Genomic DNA, 13,906 nt, shown 5'->3' with positions numbered 1-13,906 from the left:
TCTAATTCCACAGGTATGCGGAAAAGTGAATGTTTCAAAGTGCTTATTTTTTCATCGGCTCATATTAGTTTTTAAAATATGTTCATTCCTTGATGGTTGTTTTTTCTAAGGCCAAATTTCTGAGAAGATGCCTGTGTGGAAGCACCCTTAAGCAGGTGGCTAAACAACACATCTTGTGGAAGTGAATTCCATGAAGTTTCTCAAGGGCAAGGCAGGGTGAGATGGCCATTACAATGCAGAGGGGTAGGGAGAGGTCAAAGATTTGAGCATCGCTCAGTTTGCCTTGCACCTCCTAACTGAGCCTGCTCACCTCAGAAGCAGTAGAGCAAAGGTGGGGAACCTTTGGCCCTCCAGATGTTGCTAAACTACAACTCCCATCAACCCCACTGAGCAGAGCCAATGGCGGCACATGCTGTACATGTTGAAGTAGGATTGTGTGGTTGGTTTCTGTGCATGGAATAGGGACCAGGTTTTATACTGATTTATGCCTTGGGTTGAAAAATGTCTTTGGCCAGCTCTGATATAGCTGTGTGTGTGAAAGAGCTAAAGTATGTTGTACATGTTATAAAACACAGTAAAATTTTACTTTCAGATTCAGGACCTGGACTATTCCTGAAAGGATCAGTTGCACCCCACTCCCTTTGACATTTATCATAGCTCCGACCCTAATTCTAAGAACTCAATCATATGTCAGAACATCTCTTCCATTTATGATTACATTTTTCGTACTTGGCTTCAGCTGTTTGTATCCCATCCATTTGAATACTTGTTCTTGCTACAGGATGTGCATAAAGAAGAGGTTAGTCGAGAAAGCTGTTGCTGTTTTGAAATGTTCTCCTACCTAATGTGAAGCTCCCTCAGGGGCAAGCCACACAAACAGCTACTATGGAGGCAGCTTTAAACTGTCATTCCTGGTTGCTACAACCACGGTGCAAGACATTTCTGAAGGAGTGGATGCATAAAATAATCAGATCCATGTGTTGAACTACTGTACATATTTATTTATTTCCACTGAAAGTTTGAGGGATACAAATTGGAGTAATGCCAATTGTTTTTCCTATAGCCTGGAAGTATTTGATGGAAAGTAAAAATGCTTATGGAATCCACCAGCTGTACTGTACTTAAAAAATGAATTTATTTCTGGAAACTCTAAAATTTGGTTGGTTTATTTTAGGAGGCCTGAACACAGGTACTGCTTCCAAACCCTTACGCATGGATTTGCTATTGAGACCTGATGGCACATTCCCTACTGCAATCCATCCTACCTTCAGTATGAATTCATCCCTCTACTCCCCTGGAATTAGATGAAAAGGAGTGTGTTTAGCATATCAATGTCACCCTTCCTGACCCCCCACAACAACCTCTCCCAGCACAGGGATCACAATGATGGTAAAAGGACCGAGAACATTATGCGTGCTCCCATTCTGTGTGTGCATAGAAGGTTCATTCTCTTAATGTTTAATAGCCAGAAAATCCACAAACCAGTTCTTTCCAGTGTTCCTCCCAGAACAGTTCCTTTGCACAGCAATCGTAAGTGGGGTGAATGGCGGGGGTGAGGGAACAACTTGGAGCAGCTACCTATTTTTAACACACACACCCTTTGGAAGCAATGTGGGGGCAGGGGAGGTCTGCCCCTCTCAGGGGAATGGGTCATCTTTGGATCCAATGGATCCTTCACCAGTTCCAACCCAATCTGATCCCACCCTATTTCAGGATCCTAAGCTTACAGCCAGGGGTAGTTTTCTGTCCACCAAGCTCTTCCGGGACACAGCAAGGACCTCTGTGATGCCTATGCTATAACTTAAACCCGAACCCAGAACCATCTTGTGGAAGCAGTTCACAAAAGCGGGCATAACATTAACGCAAAGAGAGGACCAAGAAAATGTTTTGCAAACTTCATGAAGCAAATCTGTACATTTTCTTTAAATCCCTAAACGTATTACACCTTTATACTTCTTACCCCACAATACTGTTCCTCATTGAATATTTGTGGAGGGAGGGGGATTCCATTTTGTGGCTTCTTTTCACCCGGAACATTCTCTCTCATCCACTTCCGGTTGTCTTCATCACAGGCTATGTCCAATTCCTTGAAGTCAATCTTGTTGGCCTCTAAAAAGCCCACCACCTCTTGCTGTTTCTTCTTAATCTGGTTAGAAAAGAGAGAGAAAATTAATTTGATATTTCATAACTAAACTTAGTGGATATATCCAATATATTAACCCAGTGCTTTTTTTCTAAAAAATAAAAATAAAATGTTTAGGGGTACTTCCATTTTGACTGAAGAAAATCACTGGGAAAGGAAATGAAGCTGCCATCGAAGATGGTAACAATGAAACTGACCAATCACCGTGCTAGATTCCAACTCCTACTTCACACATTAAACGCTCGCTTCCGTCTGAGACTCAGGAAACACCATGAAAGGAAATGAGGCCGCCATCGGGGGTAGCAACAGAACTGACGATTCACTGTGCTAGAGAAGAAACTAATTTTTTATTTAAAAAAAATAGTTTCTTCTCCCGTTAGATTCACAGAATGTTTAGGGGTATGCATACCCCTGCCTATCCCCAGAAAAAAGCACTGTATTAACCTGTATTACAGGGTCACCAACTTTGGATACCCAATGGGCACACTGGAAATTTTGAGGAAGTGCTGTGAAGGCAGTCACAAAATGGCTGGTGTTGGAGTGTAGAATTAACATAAAATGGCACCCACATATAAAAGACCAGAAAAAATAACTACAAAATGGTGCAGACATGACCTTGCATCAGTTCTCCTATCAATGCCAGGTGGAAAGGCACCCACACCAGCCACCATCATGCTCACTCACAGATAAGCTCTTTGTACCTCTCTGCTGTTCAGAATGGAAGGTACAATTTATCTCTGAATTTTTTTAATGAGCTAAGATTCACCAAACCTGTTATAAGCAATGCTAAAGTTATGTTTTGATTTTTACCCATTTATTGTCTCTGCAACTTTTTTTTTTTGTTTTAGCTGCTGTAAATACCAAATTTGCTCTCAAAAATCCCTATAGTTTAAGCGTGTTCACCTGAAGCGTGTTCCCATTCTTCTGCACTGTGGGCAGAAACCACCACCTTCCCAGTGCTAAAGGCCAAGCAAGATGCTCCCTGCGCATATTTCTTAGCAGGTACTTGTGCTGTTGAGGTCCCATCAGGCATAAGGAAGAATCCTGTATAAATGTACTGTTGAAAAGCAGGTGCACCTGTGCCGCCAGTCTCCTAATTACAGCAATATGAACATGTCTTGAAAAAGGGTTGTAATGATGGCAGATTCCTCAGCCAAATTCAGGGCGGGCAGCCACACCGCAAATTCTGCTAATAACCCTAGACTCCAACTAAGTACATGCAATTTATTCTGAAACAGCACCGATCTCCTTGCCAACTTTATAGCAACTTAATTCCATGCTCAAATGTCGTTTTGAATGAGGTCACAAAGATAATTTTTGCTTGTGACTCCATCATGCAATTTAAAATCCAATCTCCCCTAGGCAACACGTGTGAATGACAAAACTGATGGGGTCATGTAAGTAGCGTAACAGATTACATGGCTGCATCCAAACATTTAAACCCCCCCCCCATCTTTCAGGGAATCTTGCCCATCACTACAAACCTCTGGTAAACTTCAAAGAAGCCCCAGCATCCTTCAGAATACAGTTTGAAAGCCACTGTTCTTTCAGAAGGAATACCACCTCCCCCTCAAGAGCAGGGTCACCTAAATGTATGGAAGGTGGTCAGGATATGCAGCTGATCCTAAAGTTCCAGGTGAATGAGGAGCCATGAGGGGAGAAAAAAGACCATTGATACACACAGAGACCATTGGTACACTCACAAAAAGAGAACACAGATTTGCCTAAAATCTATGGATGTATAAATGATAATTCAGAAATAATTACTAATCTAAATAGAAATACAATAAATGCCCCCATAGCGGGCAAAGCTGTGACCAGGTAATTTGTGTATATGCCCCGTCTGCCTGGTCAGGTGCTAATTGTTAATCTTCAGAATCTCTGCTCTCCCATCTTACGGTTCTTTATGTTTAAACTAGGTACGGACTGGACAGCCCTTCAAATAGAGGACTCCTTACAATAGATAACTATTTACTGTAAAGTAGGACACACATCTACCCTAGGTGTCTGCGTTGCTATTCTTAAGGGAGGCAGGGCCATGGGGTCTTGGAACTGAGTTTTTTGCAGCAGCAGGGAGGGAATTTAACATTGGCCTACAAAGCTGGTGTGTTTCTTTGCTTTGGCACAGTGGAAAAAACCAATGTATGTTTAACTATGTGCTGACACAGAATTACCTGTGCTTACGGTTTCTGTTGTAGCTTTGCCTGGGTTAATTTATTGGTTTCCTTTTATTGAATTATGAGTTCAAACCTTAGAGACATGACCAAACTCATCGTTTTGTTTATCCCTTGGAAACCAGTGGTCTACTAAAATTAAAACAAAAACTCAGCACATTGCTATTTCATCAAACTCCTGCTGTATAATAAAGTCAGAGTTTCAGTACATTAGATTCTATAGAACCAGAGTTGTAAGGTAATCAAGACAATCAATTATCATCTAGTTCAATCCTTTCCCAACCACATAGATCACAAGTTGCCAACATGGCACCCATAGACAACAGTGTGCTTGCCAGTACCCCCTGTACTTTGGAGGGTATCCCCTCAAAAACCACAATGCACAGCAGATTGTTTGCTCTTCCTGCTCATTTCCTGTTTACACTGGATCAACCTCTCCATTGAATACATCCCCCTAAACATGCCCATGTTTCACTGGATGCCAGAACAGGAAGATAGATAGATAGATAATATTTATTACGGCCATAGGCCCATACAGGTAAAAAACAACACATAAGTGGCAGCTTGTGCCGTGGGGAAAAGAAAAAAAAACAGTCGCTAAAACACCACTATAACAATAAAATACTATAAGATGGGATGGCATACTACGCCTTAATTAGCTTGTAGCGCTCCTTGGCGTCGCTTTTGGGAGAGGACAGCGACCAGGAACCTAGCCACTTTCAGGGTCGTGTGGGAATCCTTATCCTGCAAGATTTGGGCAAGGTGGAATTTTGGTGGGGTACCCTCTAGTTTCTGTATGATTGATCCCAACAAATTTGCCCGTGGCACATTGAACAGGGGGCAAGTGAACATAATGTGCTGGAGCGACTCCGGCGTCACCTTATCACATTCGCACGTGGCGGGGACTTGGCCCTTTGAGAATCTATGTCTCAGGACATTGGAGGGGAAAACGTTGAACCTCGCTTTGGTGAAGGCCAGTCTATGGGCAACAGTCGAAAGGGAGGAGAGGTATGATGGAACGCAATAAGTTAAAGTGATACCAATGTTCTGGGGCGAACAAACACCTCCCCCCAGCGTGTAATTTTGCTGCAAGTCGATGTCATCCAGTCTTTGACGGATCAGTCTTTGAGCAGTGATTTGGTCTAGTTTTAGGGGATCTGAGGGAGAGATTCCATAGCTCAGGAGTTTGGCATGAATTTTACTAGTCCAAAGGCTGGAGAATTCATCTCGCCATAAGCATTGGGCAAGGTAATGGTTTGGTAATCTATGCCACAATGATAACCAGTAATTGAAGACTTGCTTCCACAGGCAAGTTTCTAAGGATGCGATCTTCAATTCTAGTCGCATGGCTGCGTTGCTTACGCATAGGGGGAGCATTAGGAGCCGACGTAGGAATTGGCTTTGCAGAGTCTCAAGGGGAGCAAGATCTGTCATCACGGCCCAGAGCGGGGCAGCATAAGCAAGCACTGCAACCACTTTTGCCTTGAACACCTTTAGGGCCGAAGGGACATGCAAAGCTCCGTCCGAAAAGAAAAATCGGAGGAGCGCATATAACAGGGTTTTGGCCTTGTTAAGTAGGTGTTGAATTTGAGCTTTCCATCCCAAGTTGTATTGAAAAATAACTCCTAGATATTGAAATTTTAGGACTTGCTCTATTTTTGCTCCACCAAGCTTCCATTTGTATAATCTCCGGCTTCTGGAGAAAATCAGAATCTTGGACTTAGCATGGTTGATGGTTAATTGGTTGAGTTGGCAATACGTGGCAAAGATCTTCAGAGCTCTGGTTAGTCCAACACGTGTATAAGATAGAATTACCGCGTCGTCCGCATATAAAAGGAGTGGGCAGCGGTAATCCGCTAGTCTAGGCGCGTGTGTACTTGGAGATGAGTTAACTAGGGATGCTCGCATGTCGCTGATGAAAAGGTTGAATAGGCAGGGAGCCAATATACATCCTTGGCGCACTCCCTTGTTTATTGGTATCGAATTTGTGAGGTCGCCCGCAGGAGTAAGTCTCACTCTGGCAAGGGTACCTTCGTGGAGCTGACTTATGAGCCATAAGAGTCTTCTATCAATACCCTGTTTCGCAAGTTTCTCCCAAAGAATATTTCTAGGAACGCTGTCAAAGGCTGCCTTTAGATCTAAGAAGGCAGCACAGAGGTTGCCCCGGGGAGGGGAGGAGTACTTCCGTGCCAGATGATAAAGAATTATTGCATGATCTGTTGTAGAACGTTTAGTTCTGAACCCTGCTTGTTCGTGGCCAATCTGGTTAGTCTCATCTACCCATCGCAATAATTTAGTCAGCAAAAAGCTGGCATAGATTTTCCCTATGATCGAAAGGAGGCTGATGTTGCGATAGTTTTCCGGCTCCGTTGGAGAACCTTTTTTATGAATTGGTACTATAATGGCCTCCTTCCATATTTTGGGGATGAGACCGGAAGCGTTGATTGCATCGAAGGTTTTGGCCAAGATGCTAGCCCACCATTTTGGGTGTAGTTTGATGGCTTCAGCAGGGATCAGGTCGGGCCCAGGGGCTTTGCCCGGTTTCAGCTGAGCTATTAGCTTGGCTATTTCGTCAGGATCGGTGGGAGGCCAAATAGGTAGGTGGGTGAACAGATGCATCAGATGGTCGGAGGGAGCATCTGCCTGTGAGAAGCATTTCTTCAGGAACACTTCCCATGTCGGTGCAGAGATGACTTCCAGAACAGGAAGTACATGACTGATATAGGTGCTTCCCCCCCCACTGATGAGGCAGCTGGTGAGGAGAGCATGGCCACACTACTCTGTGCTCCTATCTCCATTTCTTGTCTTTCATATGTGGCATCCATTATGCCTTGCAATGATGTCACAGCAGGCATTTTTTGTTACACGTCATCCAAACATTTTGTGTTATGTGCCACACGTATCACCACAGCCATTTCATGTTATGCAACAACCCCCATAGCATACATCTTGTGAGTGGTGCCCACAGCACCTCAAAATGTGCCCCCTGGTCCTGGAGGACTGGCAACCCCTGGCATAGATTAAACTACAGAAATCAAACCATATTGTGCTCCAAGGCAGAAAGGAGGTTCTTTGCAGAAAGATGCTTGCAGAGCACATGGTGTTTGTGCTCCCCTCTTAAGAGTTGTGAAACCACACCGTTCTTTTTTAAAAAAAAATAAAGATTTATTATGTGCTGAGAGTGACAGTGTTTAGGGACATGATGGGGGGAGGGTTTCTTTTGAAAGAATTTGGTGCTTCAAACCTTAAAATACTTTTAAAAGGTTATTTGTGGTTACTTGTTATTGTTTTATATTGTGCCATCAATTTGTATGGCAATTTCCAGAGTAACATAAAAACAAGCAGTTCCTGTGTCAAGTAGCTTACAGTCTAAGTTTCAAACACTGGAGGATCACAAAGGAGGAAGAGAGAATGCAAGCAATGTTAACAAGCAACACAAAAAGAGGTGGTGAGAGAAAAGCAAGAGAGATGGATGTGACTGAATGCAGATTTAGACTTCATTTTGATGGAGAGTGCGGACTAAGGCTTAAGCTAAACACTTTATTGAATCATACCGCTGGAAGGAACCCAATGGTCATCTAGTCCAACCCCCTGCAATGTAGGAATGAAGTTATGGTGAAGTTGTGATTTTATTCGCCCCCTCATGTGCTCGATTGTTATTTTCCAGCATCTCAGAACATGACATCCTGTACGGTACAGCAACAGAAATTATGAAAAGCTAACCAACTCTACTAACTTCATTCATGGAGACACTCCAGTGTGATACTAATTATTCCCTTACAGCGGCAGAAGCAAATAAAAAGGGTCTTTTGTTATACTATCCACAAATTGGCATAAATCTTTGTGGCTGTTCTTTTCATGTTCCAGTGCATTTCTGAAAGTAAGGAAGTTCCATTATTCTCCTTGTGTTTTGAGCAGAAATTAGCCGGCAGGAATTTTATATCACTAACTTTCTCGTTCGAGGAAGTTCTGAATGGCTAGATTCTACTAGTCACTAGAATAATTTAAAAAGTCATTAAAATAGCTGCTTTCAAAAAGCTAAAAGGCAAACCTCAGTTCTGGTATCTGAAGAAGAAATTTGATTTTGGAATAGAAGCAGGTGCTCTGCAAGAAATGCAATCCATCCACACATGTGTATTTTAACTCTACCCCTTCCTTGTTTAGACTTCTAACCATTTTCTTACATTCTAAGCCATTGTTTATAATTCTCAGTTTGTATTTTTAACTCAACATTGTGCCTCACAAAACAGGGGTAGGAGGGTTTCATCCAAGACTGAAACTTGAAGTTGCCTTTTATCACTGTAAAACATACTATTAGTAGGCTGACAAGCTTCTTTTTCAAGGGATTATAGAGTTCTATAAGAATGATTCTAAAGTGGTCTTGGTGAGAAGTAAGGAACATTGAATTTATACTTCATCCTTGGCCCATAAGAAAATAAAAAGATACACGAAATCAAGATTGTCAACAACATAATTCACCATCTATTTGAGTGGAAAGACTTGGATTTCTCAGTTCGCCTTTAAGTGCAAATAAATTGTCTTAAATACCAACAGGCTAACTATAAAGTGGACTCAAGTAAAATGAAGAAGAAGAAAAAGCCATATGGTGCTTCTGTCACAACTCAGTATTCAATATCTCTAGAGTAACTCTCAGGTGACAGTTAAACTTTGGAGCAGAATGTTATGCACTGGTTTTAAGTGCTGCTATGCAAAACACCATAGATAACAAGGCAACTTGTGTATCGCAAGTGGGACAGAATGATCCTAGTCTGCCATAATTGCCATAGATGCACATAATCCATGTACATTAGTATAGTACTGGAACAAGATTTACAGCTCCATGCAGTAAATGAAATATCCTCAACATACTTGTTTAAAAGGTAAATCATACTGATTGCAATGGAACTTCCTATAAAGTAAATGTGCATACAACAGGGATGATGATTTCAATTTCACTGACCTTTTGTGGATTCCGCTACAAATATATTAGATAGGTATACAAATTGTTGATGCAAAATGTTTGGGCTAGTAGTTGTTCAGTGCATAGTTAGCATTGCTTGCATGTATGTGTGTTTAAGCTGCTTTTGAGGTTGTGGTCATATTGTTTAAAATGTTATCTGTATTGTAAAAAAAGAGAGAGAGAGAGATGTGAAATGCAGGTGGTAGTGGGAGTCACATGAATTTGTATAAAGTGAAGTACCTTTAAGATGCAAACCACTCTGAGCCTTTGGGGGAAGTTATAGTATACATGAAGGGACGCGGGTGGCACTGTGGTCTAAACCACAGAGCCTAGGGCAGGGGTCAGCAAACTTTTTCAGCAGGGGGCCGGTCCACTGTCCCTCAGACCTTGTGGGGGGCCGGACTATATTTTGAAAAGAAAAAAATGAATTCCTATGCCTCACAAATAACCCAGAGATGCATTTTAAATAAAAGGACACATTCTACTCATGTAAAAACAAGCTGATTCCTGGACCGTCCGCAGGCTGGATTTAGAAGGCGATTGAGCTGGATCCGGCCCCCGGGCCTTAGTTTGCCTACCCATGGCCTAGGGCTTGCCAATCGGAAGGTCTGCAGCTCGAATCCCTGCGACGGTGCAAGCAGATAAATAGGTACTGCTCCTGCGGGAAGGTAAACAGTGTTTCTGTGCGCTGCTCTGGTTTGCCAGAAGCAGCTTAGTCATGCTGGCCACACAACCCGGAAGCTGTCTGCGGACAAACGCCGGCTCCCTTGGCCTATAGAGCGAGATGAGCGTGCAACTCCAGAGTAGTCCGTGACTGGACCTAATGGTCAGGGGTACCTAGTAAAGGGACCCCTGACCATTAGGTCCAGTCGCAGACAACTCTGGGGTTGCGACGGTCATCTCGCTGAAAATAATGGAAGGAGGATGGTTTATAACAGGACCCAGATGCCTATGATAAATAAACAGGAGTGTAAAAAGGCTTTTTTTTTTACAGTTTCCCCTCTTTCTTTTTCCTTTCTCTTCCTGTGAAGAGGCTGCATCCTAATGTTTTAATGTTGTATTTTGATCTTCTTTTTTAAATTGTATTTTAATCAACTTGTTTTTATTATTGGTTGTTAGCCGCCCTGAGCCCGGTCTTGGTTGAGGAGGGCGGGGTATAAATAAAAATTATTATTATTATTTAGGGTGCAATCCTAACATCAATTATCTGGCAGGAATCCCCACTGAAGTCAATAGAACTTACCCCTGAGTAGACATGGTTAGGATGGTGGTGTTAGAAGAATACTATTCCTATTTAAAACAAAAGTGCTAGGGAATCCAGTGAATTAAAAATGCCTTCTTTGACTCTTATACACACCCCAATTCACACTAGTAAGAATATGCTAAGCCAGTAAGAGGAGTCTGAGGTTCTTTGTCTCCATATCCAATCCTTTTCTGACTGTACTCATAACATGGATCATATATACTACTGGAGGTATTAAGTTCTGCCACATGACAATCCACCACAGTGGAACAACTAGGGTTGCAACCTGCTTAAAGAAATTTAATTGATGAATCTTATTTGTTTTAGTTGATCAATCTAGCAATTTCAGTTTTCCAAAAAAAGAAGAAGAAGAAGAAGAAGAAGAAGAAGTATATTTCTGAACCAAGAAGCTTTACCCCACAATCCTGTGCATATCCACTCTGAGGAAAGTCCCACTGAATTCAATGAGTCTTAATAAATATAGGACTGCAGCCTCATGCTTGGGATTACACTATAAGCACTGCATCCTAATTACAGGTGTGGGACAATGTTATATTTGCAGGTGGTGAGCAAATGGCATCATCCATTATACACAATCAAATGCAAATACTCTTTGAAGTATATTGGGCCAAATGGAAGCTCTGCTACCCAGGTGCTAAAGAGAGCAGCCTGCAGTTGCGGAGAAGACAAGCTTTTCCATTTAGTCCTTTTCAAGTCCTTCTGCTCTGGAAACTTCTTGAGGTTGTGTTAGTGCAAGCCAGTTAGCAATACAGCCTCGGAGCTATGTGCAAGCAGCAGTCAGTTTGTTTAGAAGTGTCACTGTGACTGATTGCTCAGCCAGGGCTGCAATTTGAGCTCATGTGGGAACTGGATATAAAAGGAAACAGTTCATGCCCAGGTCCCACCTTCCAAACTTCTCAGTGCATGCCGTTTGCTAGTTTCAGCCAGCATAGCTGTTCTGATCACTTAACAGTAGACATGCTCAAAACTCACAGTAATAAAGATTTAAAATGTTAAGATGGCAATGTTAAGATAGCATGTGCTTAATTTTTGTGCACGTGAGCAGTACCCCTTATATAGCAATATTTCTCAAAAAAAGAAAAATTCTACACACCACAACCAAGCCTGATCATTATTGTTCCAATAGCAAAAGCATTATGCTTTAAAAAAAGAAAAAGAAAAGATCGGCAAAACTTGCTAAAAGGAATATGTTGTGCAAAGGTTGTTTTTTTCACTGATGTGCAGGCATGCACAAAGATGTGGCATTATTCCACAGGGCAATCCTACTCAGAAGAATGTCCCCGTGAGTTCAAGTAGGCTTACTCCTGAGGAAGTAGAGTATTTCAGCCTCCGTGTTTCTCTGCACCTTGAATCAGTCGGGAAGATTGCGGTGCGCCTCCGTTTAAATAATAACGGGCACGTGTCGGTCAGTTTCGGTGGACTCAAACCCGCTTCCTGAGATGCATTAAGCTGTTGGCTTTAACTGCAGCTGCAGACCAATCCCATGGCCCTCCTGGATTTGCAAAAAAACCACAAGACACCCAAGACAGGCCATTCGGTACGTATGTGCACCACGCCCCTTTCCTCGTCAACAAAGTCCTTCCCAAAGCTTCTGGAAGCTCTTACCCGTGGGAACGTACATCGCCTGGCTATACCTACCATGGTAGACCCCGAGGACGTCGCTACGAACACTTTGATCACCATTCCGACGACACCCAGAGGGAACCCGCAGCAAGGGGAAGCAGCAGCAGCAGCGCGCCTTCCGTGTCAGCTCAGGAGCAAGAAACGCAGCGCGCGGCCCTCTTTGCCCGGAGCGGAGCGAGAATCCCCGAAGAATCCCCGCGACTCCTGGGCTCCGCTGGTTCCTTGCCGTTCCCACCCCACCCCCCACCCCGCTCCGCATCAGCTCATTGGCTCCAAGGCATTTGGGGAGCAGACGGGCCAGGGCACGATTGGCTGGTAAAAGTATCCATTGCAGGAGGACTTGCACCTGCCCCCCGCGCTCGTCGCTTTAGATTGACCGGGGGACAGCCCTTAAAAGGCCAGGGACAGCGGTGCACCAATCCAGGCAGGGGAGGGGAAGGCGGCGAGGGAGGGCCGGCAGAGAGGAGAGAGACAGCTATGTGGGGCAGCTTTTTTCTCAATCGGCTTCTTCTGCGTCCAAGGGCCTGCATATACCCTCTTGTCAAAGCAAGGCACGTCAGGTTCTGTAAAAACTTTCGGGTTCCCCTCCCCCTTTTCTCAAAAGAGGGAAGTAGGAGCTATGAAAGAGCTGCCGCGGAAACAAGAATTCAGGTCCCAAGCTTGCTCATTTTTAAGGCGGGTTGCAAACCAGGATCCAAAAGTGAGAACAACGCTAAAATGAATGAGGTAGAAGAGCCATTGAAATGCGCCGGCTTCTCCTCCATGGCCATTGGTCCAGTGATCGGTTGTTTATTACACACTGTGGATTTTAGGACTGCTCCCATAAATGGCCAGGCCAAAAAAAAAGAAAAGAAAAAAGTATTGGCATACATTGAGATGAGGTGGATCCTGCACCCTGACCTGCAAAACTCTGGATGAAAAGCATCAGAATATAAAACTAATTTTATATTGGTTTTACATTGGATCCTCCAAAATCTCAAGTTTTAGTACCTTGTATAACTCTTACTAAACATGCCCATTTGAATGGTGTATTCTGTGTGTGTATGAGAGTGTTGGAAAATGTTTTATGGTTTTATTTTTACCAAAAATATTAGACATTTGACAGTTTCAATAGACTCTCGATGCTGCCAGCAACGTACTTACTTATTCCAAAATAAAGACCAGTGGCATTTCTCCAAACCACGTATTTGATAAAAAGAAACCTATCCAGATTTCCACTCATTTCAGACAGCAGAGATGTCAAAGGCATAGTTGTCAACTTTTCCCATTTTTTAAGGGAAATCCCCTTATTCCGAATAGGATTCCGCGCAAGAAAAGGGAAAAGTTGACAGCCATGGTCAAGGGGAAAGAAATGTAATCGTCAGCCACTCTCGCTGGGCCTGGCGGTGGGACAAAGAAACCCATCCCCAACCTGCTGCCGCCGCCGAGCCTGAACCAAACGGAACTGCAGCTCCCTCTTCTGCCTATCTCACCCCACCTGGGGAGGGGGGGGGGAACCCCACATTATTATTGTTGTTATAAGGAGAGCAGAACTTTGGTTCCCTTTCCCCTCCAGGATCCAGCGGCGGATGAAGTCAAGAGAGAAACTCTCCCTGCTAAAAACACACAACGCATTGTATTGGGTGCCACTCTCTGGAGTCTGCCCCTTTATTCGACAGGATCCTTTGCCCTAGTTGGACAGAAGCCACGTTGGCTACCCTACACCTGAAGAGTCCCCGAGAGATGCGTGATACCCATCACAC

At 43.4% G+C, this 13,906-nt stretch overlaps 1 protein-coding gene across 3 annotated transcripts in view; it reads right to left on the bottom strand.

Moving 5' to 3' along the window:
* Nucleotides 1-12,398, bottom strand: part of SH3BGR (SH3 domain binding glutamate rich protein) — a 29,547-nt gene extending 17,149 nt beyond the window's left edge. For 2 of the 3 annotated variants that reach the window (XM_028727211.2, XM_028727212.2), the window contains exons 1-2: nt 12,147-12,398; nt 1,961-2,146 (exon numbers count right to left, since the gene is read on the bottom strand). In XM_028727211.2, coding sequence (XP_028583044.2) covers nt 1,961-2,146; nt 12,147-12,224 — 264 coding nt within the window. In that variant the 5' untranslated portion in view covers nt 12,225-12,398. The remainder of the gene's footprint in view (nt 1-1,960; nt 2,147-12,146) is intronic. The other variant, XM_028727213.2, reaches the window with a different exon arrangement.
* Between the last annotated feature and the right edge of the window lie 1,508 nt (nt 12,399-13,906).

Source organism: Podarcis muralis, chromosome 4, assembly GCF_964188315.1.
Source record: "Podarcis muralis chromosome 4, rPodMur119.hap1.1, whole genome shotgun sequence".
NCBI lineage: Eukaryota > Metazoa > Chordata > Lepidosauria > Squamata > Lacertidae > Podarcis > Podarcis muralis.
This window is presented reverse-complemented; position numbering and strand designations above follow the sequence as displayed.